This window comes from Sinocyclocheilus rhinocerous, unplaced genomic scaffold (assembly GCF_001515625.1).
Source record: "Sinocyclocheilus rhinocerous isolate Xijiao unplaced genomic scaffold, SAMN03320098_v1.1 scaffold860, whole genome shotgun sequence".
Classification (NCBI taxonomy): Eukaryota; Metazoa; Chordata; class Actinopteri; order Cypriniformes; family Cyprinidae; genus Sinocyclocheilus; species Sinocyclocheilus rhinocerous.
In genome coordinates, this window is record NW_015638565.1 from 1,071,065 (window position 1) to 1,087,362 (window position 16,298).

At 38.3% G+C, this 16,298-nt stretch overlaps 1 protein-coding gene across 1 annotated transcript in view; it reads right to left on the bottom strand.

Annotated features, from left to right (window-relative positions):
- Positions 1–1,419: 1,419 nt before the first annotated feature.
- LOC107749777 (netrin receptor UNC5A-like) overlaps positions 1,420–16,298 on the bottom strand; it is a 55,976-nt gene continuing 41,097 nt past the window's right edge. Inside the window, exons 11-14 of the mRNA XM_016564952.1 lie at positions 10,267–10,416; positions 5,853–6,017; positions 4,759–4,937; positions 1,420–1,770 (exon numbers count right to left, since the gene is read on the bottom strand). Of these exons, the coding sequence (XP_016420438.1) occupies positions 1,605–1,770; positions 4,759–4,937; positions 5,853–6,017; positions 10,267–10,416 (660 nt within the window). The 3' untranslated portion in view covers positions 1,420–1,604. The remainder of the gene's footprint in view (positions 1,771–4,758; positions 4,938–5,852; positions 6,018–10,266; positions 10,417–16,298) is intronic.

Consider the following 16,298-nt stretch of genomic DNA (forward strand, 5'->3'; position numbering starts at 1 on the left):
AAAAAAAAAAAAAAAAGTGCACATTTTGGCCTTTAACTTGAGTTCTCCGTTAGCTGAGTGAAACAGGCCTGTGTATTTCCACTTGCTGCGGAGGAAACATGCCGGACTCCTCCAATCATCTCCAGACGTGGCCGTCATTACTGGTCGAGATGAAAGCGGCCAATTTGTGATCCACAGTTTCTCACAAATCATCCTTCATTTGGAATGAAATACTCTCACATTCAAACACACACTAAAAAATAATCGGACAATCTTCAAACCGTGTAATGCACATTCATGGCGCCAAACGCAGGGCTGAGTCGTGTTGCTGTTCTACAGGATGTGACAGTTACGCAGAAACAAAGCACACGTGTGATGGAGGAATTTAGAAAAATACGACAGCTGCTGAGTCTCGGTGAAGTCTTCTTGGATGGAACATTTGCTTTTTGGGGGGTGATGAAAATATTCTTTCTCCTACGAATAAGAAATTGCCCTGAAGCCTTCAGAGAAACGTAGATTCATTAAATATGAAGGAGAATAGCAATGAAACATTTGGTAATATTGCATTTTGTGTTTATAAAAGAAGAAAACCTTTCCAACGGGGAACTTTTTTTTTTCTCCTTTATAAACGAAGAATTCTATGGACCCAGATGAGAATTATGGTCTTGAAAGGGTTTCATTGACATAAGATGGCCATGGAAAAATGCTTTGCAGAACATCTGACCCCTATTCTCAAAACTCTGTTGAAAGCAAAAACAAAGCGTAATGTTCTGCAAAAGAGCTAGGAAAATGTTTGAGGTCCCTGATCACCCATCCTTCAGCAGCTAAACATCCACAGAATCCTATGTTTATTTACTGATTATCCACCCGGATCAGAACATATATCTCTGCATTGAGGTGAATTTAGGACTTTATGGCTTCATGAGTTCGAAAACACACGTTAAGTGCACAGGGGCAGAGGAACAAGTGATGGATCTCGTCAAAAACGCTTTACTTCCTTAATGTTTTCGACCTGAAATTTAGCAAACGCTCTACAATTTTAAATGCTTTGTGAGGTAAGAAACGTGTCGGCCAAAGGAAATTGTCATCGATATGTGTGTTTGCATATTGCCAAATGGTACACATTTACAAAATGCATGTCACAAATCTGAATTAGTTCGCAAAATATTCACCTCACCTACATAGCATACATTTTCCACTTGATATCTTTCAAACCCATTCGTTTTAGTTTCCAGTCTGATATTAATATCAATGTACCTAACACAAATGTGGTTAGAAAGTTAATATTGGTCAGTGATTGAGGGCAGGACCAGAATCATAGAATCTAGGATTTTCTATACACCATTATTTTCAAAACAAATGGAATTTTGTTCTGAGAAAGGGGCATTTGTCTCAGTCACAGTACATCTTAAAGCCCTGCCAGGTTCCTCCTGAGCCTGGTCTTGTTTTTTTCTTCTTCCTTCTTTCTTTTTTTTTATTCCCTATTCACTGGGGAAGTGGCCTCATATAGTTGGGTAAACCCTGTTCTTTGATTTGTTTCTCATCTATGGTGGGGTGGGCAGAGGGTCACGTCCTTCCCCCACCCCATCACTCAGAGACGGCCGCCGCGCTTCAGTTTTAATGTGTCAGCACTCCCCGTCTGACACCAGGAATATCATGGCCTCCTGCTTGCCTATCTTAGCCATCACAGCGGCAAGCTGATTGAGATTACCGCTGTGGAAGTGCTGGGTTTCCCATAAGTCCAGAATCACTGATGTGGGGCTCGCTTTGGATGCGAAGAAACTCATGTGCCTGGAGAGGAAAACAGAGGGAAGGAAATTGTCAGTATACTACTGCAGTCTGGATAGACAGAGCAAGTCTTATATTGTATAAAAATTGTATGTTGCAGTTTATGTCTGACTCGTGAGCATCATAACATATGCATATTATTATATTGCAAAACTATAAAAAAAAAAAACGTCTCATTTGTTAACAATAGTTACGATAAGTAACATGAACTAACAATGAGCAATATATTTTTGCAGCATTTATTAAAGGGTTAGTTCAGCCAAAAATGAAAATTAGGCTGCGTTTTACTCACCCCCCCTTTAACTTTTGTTAATATTCATGTTAGTTCACAGGTCATTAACTAATGTTAACAGATACAACTTTTGAACTTAAAAATGTATTACGAAATGTTTGTATTAACATTAGCTAAGACTAATAAATGCTTTAGAGGTATTGTTCATTGTTAGCAGGGGCGGATTTAGTGAATTGGGGGCCCCAGGCAAAATATAGGACACTTGCACACATTTACTGGGATCAACCGTGAGGTTCCTTTTTTGTTGTGATGCTTGCTGCTGTACAATGGTGCCCCATAGTTGTGTCCAATGTTTCTACATTTTTCATGTACATGTTATAATGGCTTTCTTTCATGTTGTAGACCACGAAATAGCAATTGATTTACAGATAAGATACAGGTTTTCACAAAAACAAAATAAATTATAAAATGATAAACCTCACAACTGAGCCTTTAAACCATTTTTTTAAGAAAAGGGATGAGTCAGAAATATAAATTGAAAGTTAATTAAAACGGGGTTAAGTGGGTGGATTTTCGCATTGGTCTGAACAAAAACTGCAGACGGGGTGATTGAAAATGCAAATTCATTGTCTGCCAGCAGGAGGTGCTTTTGGAACGTCAGAAATATAGCGGTTTCCCCAAAGCAGCGCTGCGCTCATAAACGCTACTTTATCAGATAAAATGAAAATGCCATCAAAACTTTTCTGAAGACAGTCGCTTCCCTTCAGAGATTCATTCATATAAAAACTTGAATTAGAGAGAATGAGAAAAGTGTGGAAAAAATTTAACCTATATTGATGAGGAAAGTGATGAGTTACCAGCGTAAGCCTGTGTGCCTGGGCTCATACACTCTCCAAAGGCTGTCTAATTCTAAACTTTAAATTACATTTATTTTTAGTTATTTTAACTACAAATTTAAATCAAACTGAAAAAAAAAATGAAAAGGAAATTATACATTTTTACACACCTAAGGATTATATCAACCAAAAAAGTAAGGTCCTTCTCATAAATGAGTAAGCGGCATTTAAACAATAAACAATATACATAATACGCACAGTTGCTCAATATTTAATTACAGCTTCAGTCTTCAGATGCATGATATTTTCATTTCCTTAAACCAGGATACACAAGAAACACGTTCAACGCGTTATAAATGATAAAAATAATTATTGATGCACAGTGTCTTAAGTAGAAACAGGTTGACAGATTGTCGTGGTAATAAACACCGTAAACAGCAATCGTTTGCGTGTCCGCGCTTGATGCGCATATCGTATATGAAATGCATTTTTGGGGGTCCTTGGCTTTTGGGGGCCCAAGGCGGTCGCCTACCTTTGCCTAATGGGTAAGTCCGCCCCTGATTGTTAGTTCATGTTAACCATTGTATTTAACTAATGTTTTTACATTAATAAAATTAAACTATACTGTAAAGTGTTAATGATACATTATATAAACTGTAAAGTAAAACTTTAAGCATGATAGCATTTGTTGTCCTAAATTGAATATATAAATTAAACTCACCAGTTGTTTTAAAAAAATACAAATAAAATCAAATAACAGGCTTTGTAAATCGCACACAAAATATTTTTATTTTGTGGTGGATGCCCTGGACATTTTTAGTGAGATTCACTCGGCTAGCCTTCTGTTTTTCCTTTATAACCAGATATAATAAAAACTATATTTGAAATGCAATGAATTTGCTTCTCAATGCATGGTTTGTTTCTTTGTAAAAAGTAAATCAGGATTGCAGGAGAGTCGTAAGTCATTATTCCCTAAAATAAAATAAAACATCAAGAAGCTTATCTTGCATTGTAAACCAATATATCAGCTTCACTGTCATTCCATTCAAAGGGAGAGTAGAAAATCTATGCATGCAGGTCCAGCGAGACACATTAGCTGGACATAGTTATACTAAACCAACAAACGCACGCTCAGTTCTTCAGAACACGTGCTTAACACCCTTTTGTTAACTCCTCAACTAAAGCAGCCCTGCATTTTCATTTGATGAATTATCTACTGTGGGTCTCAGTTTTCTAAAAGGGTAAAACCCAGGTTGCATGTGACCTTTTTCATTGACCAGGCTGAACCTTTTGGATCAAAGCTGATCAATAAGAACAAAGCAACCCCTTTTTGCAGCGTATTAGATGTTGCAAGATGCATCTCCCAAAGGAAGCTGAAGTGGGTTCGATCTAACAGCCTTTTTCTGTACCTCAAATTCCTGTGGCTTTAAGTGTTGTTTTCTACATGCTCTCTGTTCTCAGTGAGAAAAGGTTTACAGTCAGGGTTGTATTCACTAGTAGCGCTGCTTTCGAGTAAAAAAACATTAAGAACATTTCCACCTGTGTGGATTCTGTGCTTTTTCTTAACTAAGTAAATGAAAATTGATCGTTTTGGGCTAGTGTGCTAATTGAACACACACCACACCACAACACTTCAAATTGTAATTAATTGTAGCAAGTAAACATTATTGGACAAATGAAGTCTGCCCATTATGTTCCATTACCTGGAGGAAGTTCAATGGGAGTGTAATTAAATTACTGCCTCGTAATTTCCTGTGGAAGTCTGTATTTAATATGCAAGTACAGAACCACACAATCTGCTCTAGATATGGGCACTCTGCAAAAAACAGTTTCCAAAAGCCGCAACAAGAATCCTCAGATTTTGTTAAACAGGATCCATTCTCGACCTTAGAGATAATACCTTCTAACACTGACAGATCCTACCTGTCAAGCTTCAGTCTCTGGGCCAGTAGTCTCCAGTCTGCTCCATTGGGACAGGGGGTGTCCAGACTGCTGCAGATCTTCTGTCGGATGAGGTAAGGGATCTGGAATGCACTCGGACCAGCCAGGGCAGGGGTGCAGTTGTCCATTAACAGGAAATCAGAGTCCAGTGGTCTGATGTCCTAGAGTCAAGAACATTTCAATGTGTTACTCATTCCAACTGTACAGAGATCTGAAGATCTATGGAGAAGATCTACGTTTGCATGAGAATAAGTTTGGAAAATAATTGAATAGAATGCGGGTATTGAATTGAAATTGAGAAATGGTTTAAAAAAGCAGGAATAGACTATAGTTCAATTCAATTCACACTAAATTTCAAATTCTGTTTATAATTCAAAAATAGTCTGTACTGCATGTACAGACCACAGTTCCAAGTCTATTAAATTTCTTTAAATGTTCTAAATTTTAATAATAATAACAAAAAAAAAATTATATTCCAAATTCAAATAAGCTGAGCTGGGTTTTGGAGAATGTTAAAACAATAAAATAAACTTCTGTGTGTGCAGAATGCAGTGTCAACTAATTTACATTTAAATGAAATTTAAATTCCAAATTCAAGTCCAATTCCAATTCTCATTATAAACCAAATTCAAAATCTATTTTTTTGCATGAGAATCAGTTTGGAAAATAGTTAAATAGAATCTGACATTCAAAAGGTTTTTGAGAAATATTTAAATGTAGTTTCAATTCAGTTCACATTAAAATTCCAAATTCTAATACAAAATTAATATATGCACATATGTGCAGACCACAGTAGCAAGTCCATTCAATTTAGTTACAATTTATACATTTTTACTTTAAATGAATTCTATTTCAATTCTGTTCTAAATCCAAATCAACTGAGCTAGGTTTTGGAGAATGTCAAAAAATAATCTACGGTGTGCACACAATACAATGTCAATTAATTTAAATTCTAAATTCAATACCAATTCTTAGTGCAAATCCAATTTGAAATCACAATACATCTCGTAAAGCAGCTTTAATACTACAATCTCTACTGTTTACTGGTATATCATACTGCAGGTGGTCTCAGTTACCTTTGAGATGTTGAAGTCCAGGGTGAAGCGTTGTCCCTCTCCTTCTACCTGCCACACACACAGCGTGCAGGTGAGATCACAGGTGCTCAGGCTCTGTCTCTCCAGTGTGAAGGTGCAGTGCAGGGTCCGCTGAGAGCCACTCCAGATGTGATAGAACGGGATCTCCTAAAGGACCAAAGACATGTCACACTGAATTGTTACTGTTCATAACAAATCAGTTCTGAAATCTACTCCCAGCCTTGTCAGTACTGATTGTTTCAAAAACATAAGTTATATAAATCAGCAATAAAATCTAACAGTAATAGTATCATGAATTAGCTTAAATTGTCATTTTTAGGATGTAACAGTGTATTTTAGAGTACAATACACTTTTACACTATAATTTATTTCCCATAATTTATTTTATTTATGATTTATTTTCCCTCAAAATCAACAGAGTCAATCCAAAATCTACAGATATAGAGTTAAGTGAATAGCTTAATATGCACTGCTACAATTCAGTGCCACAGGAGGATGCAGTTAAATTTTTGCAACACAAGAATTATGCAAAATATTCCTCATTTTAGCAACCTTTGGCAAACTTTGCATCTGACATAAATAAACTTGAGAGAACAATTCTGTCACTTGGTAGATAATACACAGCTTCCTTTGCATTAAAAGTTCTCTACTTACAAACAATAGATCCAGCTGAATTTGACGGCCAGTAAGAGACAGACAAAGAAAAAGTCCAACACCTGATGATTTATGATGCTGTGGCTGCCGGTGCGAGTTTATGAAAGCTCTGCTCAATCTATTGTTGGCAACATTTTCAAACAAAGCAGCAAAATAGTTCCTTTGTCTCTGACAACAGTAGAACATCCTTAAAAGCTAATTGCTCACAACTGGGGATTTGGATTTAATTTATGAACGAGCACGATTCAGTAGATAGAGAAGATATGCCTGCATATCCACAGTCAAATAAAATAAGAACACGTATTAAAACAATACATTTAGTCTGTCAAATACAACACGTTCAGACAGTTTGATTAGACTAATTATTTAGCTTTATAACATGCTCTTGTCTCATAATGTCTAATTAATTGTGAAGAGTGACACAAAAAACAAAGATAAGCGCACACTATTTAAGACTACACATCAATCATGAGTCAATCAAACTGCAAATCAATAAAAGGCAGCATTATTAGTGAATATGCAATACCTCAGTTTACTCCAATGGGGGAGCTGTTACACAGACTGAAAAGTCTGCAGGAAACCCAAGCCAAGCAACATACTTATCTAAAAAAATAGGGGACGTTCAGGTGAGAAAATGTTTCCTCTATGCACATTTGTGCTGTAACACTGTGAGCTGGCATCTCCAAATCCTCGGAGGAGCTTTTTACGCCAAGAATCCTCCAGAATCCAGAGACGTTCCTCTGAGGCCCAGCATATATGATCCAGGAAGGGAAATACGAGAAAAATCAGGTGTTGCAGCCTTGAGCATTTACATATTGGTCTATATTTAATCTCCTCCAGTGGGAAAGAGTCCTGAGATGGGCAGAGCGGGTGAGGAAGACGTTTGAGAAAACTGCAGCGCTCTCAATCCTTCTTTACCCAAGAAGCTGTTAACTCGTAGCCAAGGCCGTGCATGTTATTAAGAGCAGACGTTCTAGGGTCCCTGCTCGCCAATTCACTCTATAATGGGCTTCTTTAGCATCCCTGCACGTTCAGAAATACTCTAATGAGGCGAAACCAAAGAAATTTCCAATTACAGCAATCCGGAGGACATACCAGATCACACACCCTGTTAGAAAGCTCAGAGCAGCCACAGAGCACAGCACTTCAAATTTGCCCCCAAGAAAAAATAACTTGGCTAACTAACTCTTAACTCATTCAATTACGCTCCGAAAAGACTTTGACAACAAAGATCAAAAAGACAAACATAACATCCGCAGTACACGTTATAGAGGCAAAGAATTTCAAACAGAGGGAAACATTTTGCAGCTACTTTACCCTTGACTTCTTGTCACAATGCCAGAACAATTTGGGCGGTTGCTAGGGTGTCGTTATGTGGTTGCTAGGACTTTGAGCGATTGCTTCTCTAAATATGAATTTATTTGCCTACACTCCAAGTAAAAAAAGGTACAAAAGCTGTCAATGGGTACTCTTTCAAAAGGTATTATTATTTACCATCCAGAGCAGGCTTAGCACTGCTTTTGCGCTGTTAACCCCACATTGTGGTGCCAAACATGCACAGTGTGAAACGATGTGGTGTTAGAATGCTATGATTAGATGCTTAGTAACAGACAGCCAATCACGTGCCTCATGTTCACATGCTTTAGACAGTCACAGAAAACTGTACATTGTATAAACAGTCATGAGGCAAAATTTGTCAAATGGTGACAGAAAACCCATTTACAGTACATGATCAATTTTTAACCCCCAGGTAGATTATGAACAATGTGTAATATTAAGCAAGATAACCCTGGATTCGTTCTGAGATGGGCAGAGGGGGTGAGGAAGACATATGAGAAAACTGAAGCGCTCTCAATCCTTCTTTACCCAAGAAGCCGTTAACTCGTAGCCAAGGTTATGTTATTAAGAGCAGATGTTCTAGGGTCCCTGCTCGCCAATTCACTCTATAATGGGCTTCTTTAGCATCCCTGCACGTTCAGAAATACTCTAATGAGGCGAAACCAAAGAAATTTCCAATTACAGCAATCCGGAGGACATATCAGATCACACACCCTCACTCTTAAAAATAAAGGTGCTTTAAAAGGTTCTTCACAGCGATGCCATAGAAGAACCATTTTTGGTTCTACAAAGAACCATTCAGTCAAAGGTTCTTTAAAGAACCATCTCTTTCTTGTCTTTTTATAATCTAAAGAACCTTCTTTCGCCACAAAGAAGCTTTTGTGAAACAGAAAGTTTCTTCAGATGTTAAAGGTTCTTTATGGAACCATTTAGACAAAAAGGTTCTTCTATGGCATCATGAAGCACCTTTATTTTTAAGAGTGCTGTTAGAAAGCTCAGAGCACAGCACTTCAAATTTGCCCCCAAGAAAAAATAACTTTCTAAATAACTCTAACTCATTCAATTATGCTTCGAAAAGACTTTGACAACAAAGATCAAAAAGACAAACATAACATTACCAGTACATGTTACAGAAGCAAAGAATTTCAAACAGATGGAAAACTTTTTGCTACTTTACCCATGACTTCTTGTCACAATGGCAGAACAATTTGGGCGGTTGCTAGGGTGTCGCTATGTGGTTGCTAAATTGTTCTGCATGGATGTTAGCAGATAGTCATGTGGTTGCTAGGACTTTGAGCGATTGCTTCTCAAAATATGAATGCAATTTATTTGCCTACACTCTCAGAAAAAAAAAGCTGTCATTGGGTACTCTTTCAAAAGGTACTATAATTTACCATCCAGAGAAGGCTTAGCACTGTATTTGTGCTGTTAACCCCGCATTGTGGTGCCAAACATGTACAGTGTGAAAAGATGCGTTGTTAGAATGTCATGACTAGATGCTTAGCAACAGACAGCCAATCGCATTTAGACAGTCACAGAAACACTGCGCATTGTATAAACAGTCATGAGGCAAAAATTGTCTAATTCGTGACAGAAAACTCGTTTACAAGATCAATTGTTTAACCCCGGGTAAATTATGAGCAATGTGTAACAAGATAAACAAGATAACCCTGGACTCAGCTTTCCCTGGGTTTAGAATGACCCAAGGTTAAAGATACGGTAGGTAATTTTTTTTCCAGAAACATTTTTGTTATACTGGTTGAAAGGCCTGATTGCAATCAATAATATTGCTATCAATATATATATGTGGAAGCCTCAGGACCATAAAATGTCTGTCCTATCATTGCATTCAATCATTACATTTGGTCTGATGGAATGTTTGGGTTTCAATTGATATGATGACCTTGAGATTATTCTCGACAGGTAAGCTAAACTTCAAGTTAAAAGTATTGTATGATGGACCTTTCATTGAAAATAGAAGCCTAATTGTCTACTTTTAGCTGTTTAGACATGCCTTCACTTTTATAGACTCGCAAGAGCTGTGTTTGTGACGTTTGAGTTAGGGGAGGCGTGATGCGCGAAAGGGATGTTTGCAAAGTTTGTCTGAAAATGTGGTTTATTTTTGTAGTTCTGCCAGGCGACACTAGTAGCACAGAAACTGCCTACTCCACCTTTAGCTATTTCAAGCCCTTTTAGGTACTAATATGTACCTTTTGCAAATGTGCAGGCTTCCAGGCTTTTTTTTTTGTATTTAATGTTTAATACATTTAATATTTGAGGTTATGGGTTTTGAAAAACCACTTACTCCACGTATGAGTGATAGCAATAGAGCCGCTCACTGTAGCAAACACCATTAAATTCAAGAAGTGCTGCAAGAAAGAGAAGGTGTTTTATAGAAACCCACCTGATAGCCGGTGAGTAGTTTGCTCCTCCAGTATGCCTGGGGCATGTCGTGAATCGAGAGGCGCAGGTTGTGGTAGCTGTCTTTGAAGAGCAGGACGTGAGGCTCGTCAATCAGTCGACCTCCCAGCTGTCTTTCCATCTGCATCACCTCCTGTGGAGCAACATGGCATAGCACAGTCAGTCAGGCCACGACCCTCGTAACCCAGTTCTGTTCCCTCTACGCTCCTTTAATGTCACGCCAAGGTCACGGCAACTCTGGCGAATGCACTCCAAATCCAAGGGTGCTGTGGTAATGAAGGTTCGAGCTGAGCTATTCGTCAAGTGCTCATTGTTCGTGCATTAAAGATCCGCTTAATTTCATTTCTGCGGCTGTGCCAGGAGAAATTTGTACTCGCACGTCTAATGTTTTCGTCTCAGTGGGGTTGGTACGGCAAGGCCATTTGTTGCCATCAGAACGGCCATCTGGAATTAGGTAATAATATCCATGCACATCCTGGCTGATCTATCAATTCTTTTTCAGGGCACATCTCTCATGCTAAAGGAGTGCGCAGAGCAGAGGTCTCTGAAAGCCGAAAGACTCCCATCAAAGACCTCGGCTCGCACAGAGGAATTTCAGCTCAAACAACATGATGAATTGGACACCAAGGTTAGAGGACTGGCAGACCTTCCCAATCAGAATGGCAATCTTTCATAACATTCAAATTTACTAACAAAACAACAGCACAAAGGTAAGAACTAAAGAAAAACGAAACAGGTGAAGCGTTCCTGAGAAGCGAGCTGCGCGGTGTGTATAAAACAAAACTACTTGAACGAACAGACAACAAATGGAGGGGAGAGATGGGGGGTCCGGTTATTACCATATGTTTGATTCTTTTCTGTGTGAATGTGGATGCACATGAATTGTGTTTGAGAGCGCCTCTAATTAAGATGGAGAATCTCAGTGATTTTTATCTGCACATGGATGATTCAATTTTCTGCACTCTTTACCAAGTATCGGCAAGCCCAGTTTCAATTAAAACAGTATAGAACCTGTTAATTATTCATTTGCAATACCTGCTGTACAAGTACCGTATTATCTGCTTAACTACAGTTTCAAAAGCAAGTGAGCTTCCCACTGTCTTTTGGGAGATTTCTTACAGGGAGACAATTTTTAACTTAAGGGGGAAAAATAAATAAATATTGTTTTTGTTTGTATTTTTGTTTGTACTTGATCGATCGATCTATCTATCTATCTATCTATCTATCTATCTATCTGTCTGTCTGTCTGTCTGTCTGTCTCTGTCTATCATGATCAAACTTTAATCAAATTTGACTCATGTTGAGCTTGTCACAATGCATTATGTCTGCCTTAGAATTAGGCCAATCTTAATATAACAAACTAAGCTAAAACTAAAAATTCTAAAAGTCCATTCTTTTTAAAGTCCACAAGTGGTTTCATGGGAGATAATGAAAGCAGTTTAAAACATTTTTACTATCAGAGTCGGAAAGTCAAGCTACAGTCTTTCTCCATTAGCACAGCAAAGATAGAAACGTTGACGTCTTTCATGGTTCTTCAGCCCAGCCATTGAGTTGAATTTTAAGAGAACTGAATAGGTTCGAGGTCAAGGTTTATCTCATGCCATTAGGTTGTATGTCAGTCAATGGCTAAGCGCACTCCAATTGAAGAGGAATAGAATCTCTCCTTCACGACGAAAGACACTTTATTTAGACTACAATAATCTAATTTTACGTTCTTATTTTAAATACAATCACTCTATTGGAGGAAATTAGCATTGCAAATGGCTGCTTATGGACTTTGATCCTGATTCTGACCTTTCTAGCTGCCTAGTAATGGGAGACACAGAAGAGCATGCCAATTATCCCATTATGAACATCTAAGAGCATGCATACCAATGGAGACACAGACCAGCCTGTCCACCCTACGTATATTAACAAGGCCAGCTCGAAATGATGAGCAGAAACATGTCAGTCTTGGCCCGCCGCTGCTGCATCTCAGCCAAGAACTGAGCTTGCCATTTGTGTGTTTGCTTTCAACATATGTCTTAGGCTGAGCGAATATTGGCCCTGTTTACACCCCATTGTCTTGTTAATAAATGATCACAGAATTTCATTAAAACAATCCGAACATGACTCTTTCAATGACAAACCACTTAACTTGCATGCAAAAATATACATTAGAAACAATATAACATACAATATAAAATATATATATTTGTACACAGTAAAAATGTGGTAACAATTAAATAAATATAAATAAATAAATACATTTTGAAGCATTTCACACCAAAGGAGATCTTATATTAATCAATCTGCAGTTTTTTGAGCCAAATTGATTTTGAATGCAACTACCTCACCAAAAAATGTAATAACAATAATAATAATAATAAACAAACAAACACAGCAAGATACATATAAATGGTCAGGTATGGATAATTATATTATATAATTTTGATTCGAACTCCCATTGCACAAAAATAACTATTAAATCGTTTTTTTCTTTGGTCGTCTTTTCTTGCCTGGGGCACCAAGAAAGCCAGAACTGCCACTTGTTCCTCTTCAAAAAATAAGTGCATGACACCCTTGACAGGAACTGTAGTAACTACACCATTTTGGCAGAAACTGGTCACCACAGTATTTTTTGTAAGGAGTCTTTTAAAGTATATACAAGGGGGAGACAATGTGCAGTTCTCATGGATGAAGACAAGATGGTGATGACTTAGCCATATAAAATACTTGGGAATAGAAGGATTTTCTATTCTCTGACAGTGACTTTAGACTGAATGAAAAAAAAAAAAAAACTAGGACGAAGACCACCATCTGACTTTTTCTTACTCACTGAAAAACTAAGAACCGGAGCAAAAGAGGGTGAAAAAAAGAGCAAGCAAGTTTTTTTATATATATATATAAAAACGAATGGAGAGGAGACAGAGGCAGCTTAACACTGGTGTCTTCGGGTCAGAAGAGTGGTAAGCTTTAGAGAGACAGATAACAGGATTATGGGAAGCATGGCCACAGTCCTCCGGAGCCCACAGACCCTTCATCCTCACAAGCCTGGACAGCTCCTGTGGTGTGCTGAGCCGGGGCTCTGACGGGACTACTGCTGCACTCCATTTGGGAATACAAGAGACTCTTCTATAGTTTATATCCCCTCGCCGTCTTTGACAAAAAGAGGTTAGATGCTCTGCTACAACTCACATGCTACAAACGCTCCTCCGCCAAACGCACACAAGCTAAACATTTAAAAGCCATTCAGGCAAAAGGGCAATGTGTTTACAAAATTCACAGTGACCCAAACTTCCATGAAGATAAAACACCTAATGTCAAGTCTCAGAAGATTGAAGCACAGCGGTCAAAATATCTTTTTTTTTTTTTTTTTTTTTTTTTTTTTTTTGTGTTTTTCACATTCGTTTTGTTGTGTGGTTGTTAGGATGTTCTGGGTGATGGCTAGGCTACTGCCTATTTGCTTTATCGTTGATTTGAGTAGTTGCCAGGGCATTCCAAGCTTGTTGCTATATGGTTCCTAGGGTGTTCTGAATAGTTGCTATGGAATTCTGGGCAAGTTATGGAAATTCAGCTGACAAACTTCTTGTTATGTGGTTGCTAGGGTGACTTATTGATGATAAGCTGCTAGAGTGTTACCAAGTACTTTACTTTACTTTACTTTTAGTCATTTAGCAGACGCTTTTATCCAAAGCGACTTACAAATAAGTTGTTGTATGGTAACTACAGTGATTTGTGTGGTTGCTAGGGTGTTCTGGGTAGTTGCTTGGGTGTTGACAAACTTGTTGCTTTATTATTGCTAAAGTGATTTGTATGGTTGCTAAGGTGTTATAGGTAGTTGCTTGGGCATTGCTCTGGTCGCTAGGGCAATTTGTTGTTGCTATATCAATACTGGGCTTATTTGTGAGGTTGCTAGTGAGTTCTGTTCTGGATAGTTGCTAGGATACAATCAAGCTCATTGCTATATACAGTAGCTGTTAGGGTTATTTGTGTAGTTGCTAGGGCATTTTGGATAGTTGCCAAGCTTGTTGCTATAATGTTGCTAGGGTGATTTGTGTTGTTAGGGCATCGTTATATGGTTGCTAGGGTAATTTGTTGTTGTTACGCTGTTCTGGGTAGTTGCTAAAGTGTTGCTAAGCTCATTGCTATATGGTTGCTAGGCTGATTTGTGTTACTAGGGTGTTCTGTTCTAGATAGTTGCTAGGGTCTGTCAAACTCGTTGCTATATAATTCCTAGTATGACTTGAGTAGTTGCTAGGTAATTCTGGGTAGTTGAAAATATAAGTTTGTTGCATTTTTGTCTTTGTATATTGTATCTGTACCTATTCAAATTGACCAATAAATGAATAAAAATAATATATAATAAAAAATATGTAATGTTACTTGGTTGATCTGTATGGTTGCTTGTGTGTTGCTTTATGGTTGCTGGGGTGATTTTCTGTTGCTATTCTGTCCTGGGTTGCTAGAGTGTTGCCAAGCCCATTGCTTTATAGTTGCTATGGTGATTTGTGTGGCTGCTAAGGTGACTGTGTGGTCAAGTAAAAAAAAAGCCCAACAGTTACACGGCCAAGTTTAGTACTTGTCGTTAGGGGTTTGTTCAACTCCTAGTCCCGAAGTATGAGCAATAGTAATAATGATGCATGCCTTAATAAATTCCTTCTAGTAAATCTATCTCAGAGCTATTCAAATAAAAAGCTATTAAACATGAATGCAGAGTGGGCTCTATCCATTTTGTCACCACTGGCTTGCCAGTAATAAGGTACAAGAAATAACCATTATACCGTATAAACTCAAAATGAGCACGCCATAAATTAACAACCACCGAGACAAGTTTGTTAAGCAAAATCTTAAATCAGTGAACTAAATAAAATGGCTTTGATTTTAATGACAGTACAGATCTGCAGTAATAGAAGATTTCCTTCAGTCTGTTTTATAACTTAATCTCAACTGTCTCACAGCACATAAAGATATGAGAGCATAACAAAGTGACTGACATTGACTAATTTCCGCATGGCGTCTTCCATGACTTCTCAGCCGTGAGAAAACAGACCTTGCAATTTCTGAGCTGATGAGCAAGTCAGAAAAGTCAGAAAAGAGATCTGAATGATGGAGGCAAACATTTCACAGATGTAAATCATCTAGACATATGTCTGTGAGTTTTCTCCAGCTGGTGATGAGGTTATTTTTCTCCTTCCCACCCAACACCTCAAATATTTCTCTCCCTTGCCTCCTCTCTCTGATTAAAACCTGAAAACACGAGCGACTTGTGAGTTGCTTTCCAAACAAGCATTCCAGAACAGTAAGTAACATACAGACTTTGTTTCATCTCGTTCTCTCGCGTCGTCGGCTGATGAAGTCGACTGTCTCGTTAAATGTTACATCAGTGATCAAAGCCGTGCACCATTTTTGGTTTCTCCTCTGACAGCATGAATGCACGCACATAAGCGCAAATTATGCTCAGACGTTAGACGAAAGGTCAAATATGAGAACGCTTGCTCTCCTCTCTCTCTATTTGTTTTCGAGCCCAGTCAGCAGATAGAAAACACTAGACGTGGCTCCTCAGACATTTGGCTGCTGGGTCGAAAGGTCTGGAGGGAGAAGAGAATATCACACAGGTCTTGATTAAATGTGAACAACATTTGGAAAGAGGCACCAAAGGTCATCGCTCATCCACCTCTGAAACGAGAGGATATTTTACAATCCAGTGCCTGGTGAAAAGCCAGATAAACCAGTGAACCCAAAACATTCCTCCGCTGGTGCGTCAAACCTTCTTTGCAATATGTTGATGCTAGTGCACTATAATCTGGATCTTAATGCTCTTTCTGCAGTGGATGCAGAAAATGCCAATCGTGCTTTGCTGAAAGGTCAAATAATATGGTGAGATCACATTAAGAATGAAAGGGTCAGAGCCTTAGTGTAGCAGTTTGTGCGTGTTCAACACTGAGGCTCAAATAAGGCTCAACATGGCCTAATAAGGGGTTTACATTTGGAGGTCATTTATGTTAGTAAGCACAATAATTAGCCACATCAAAG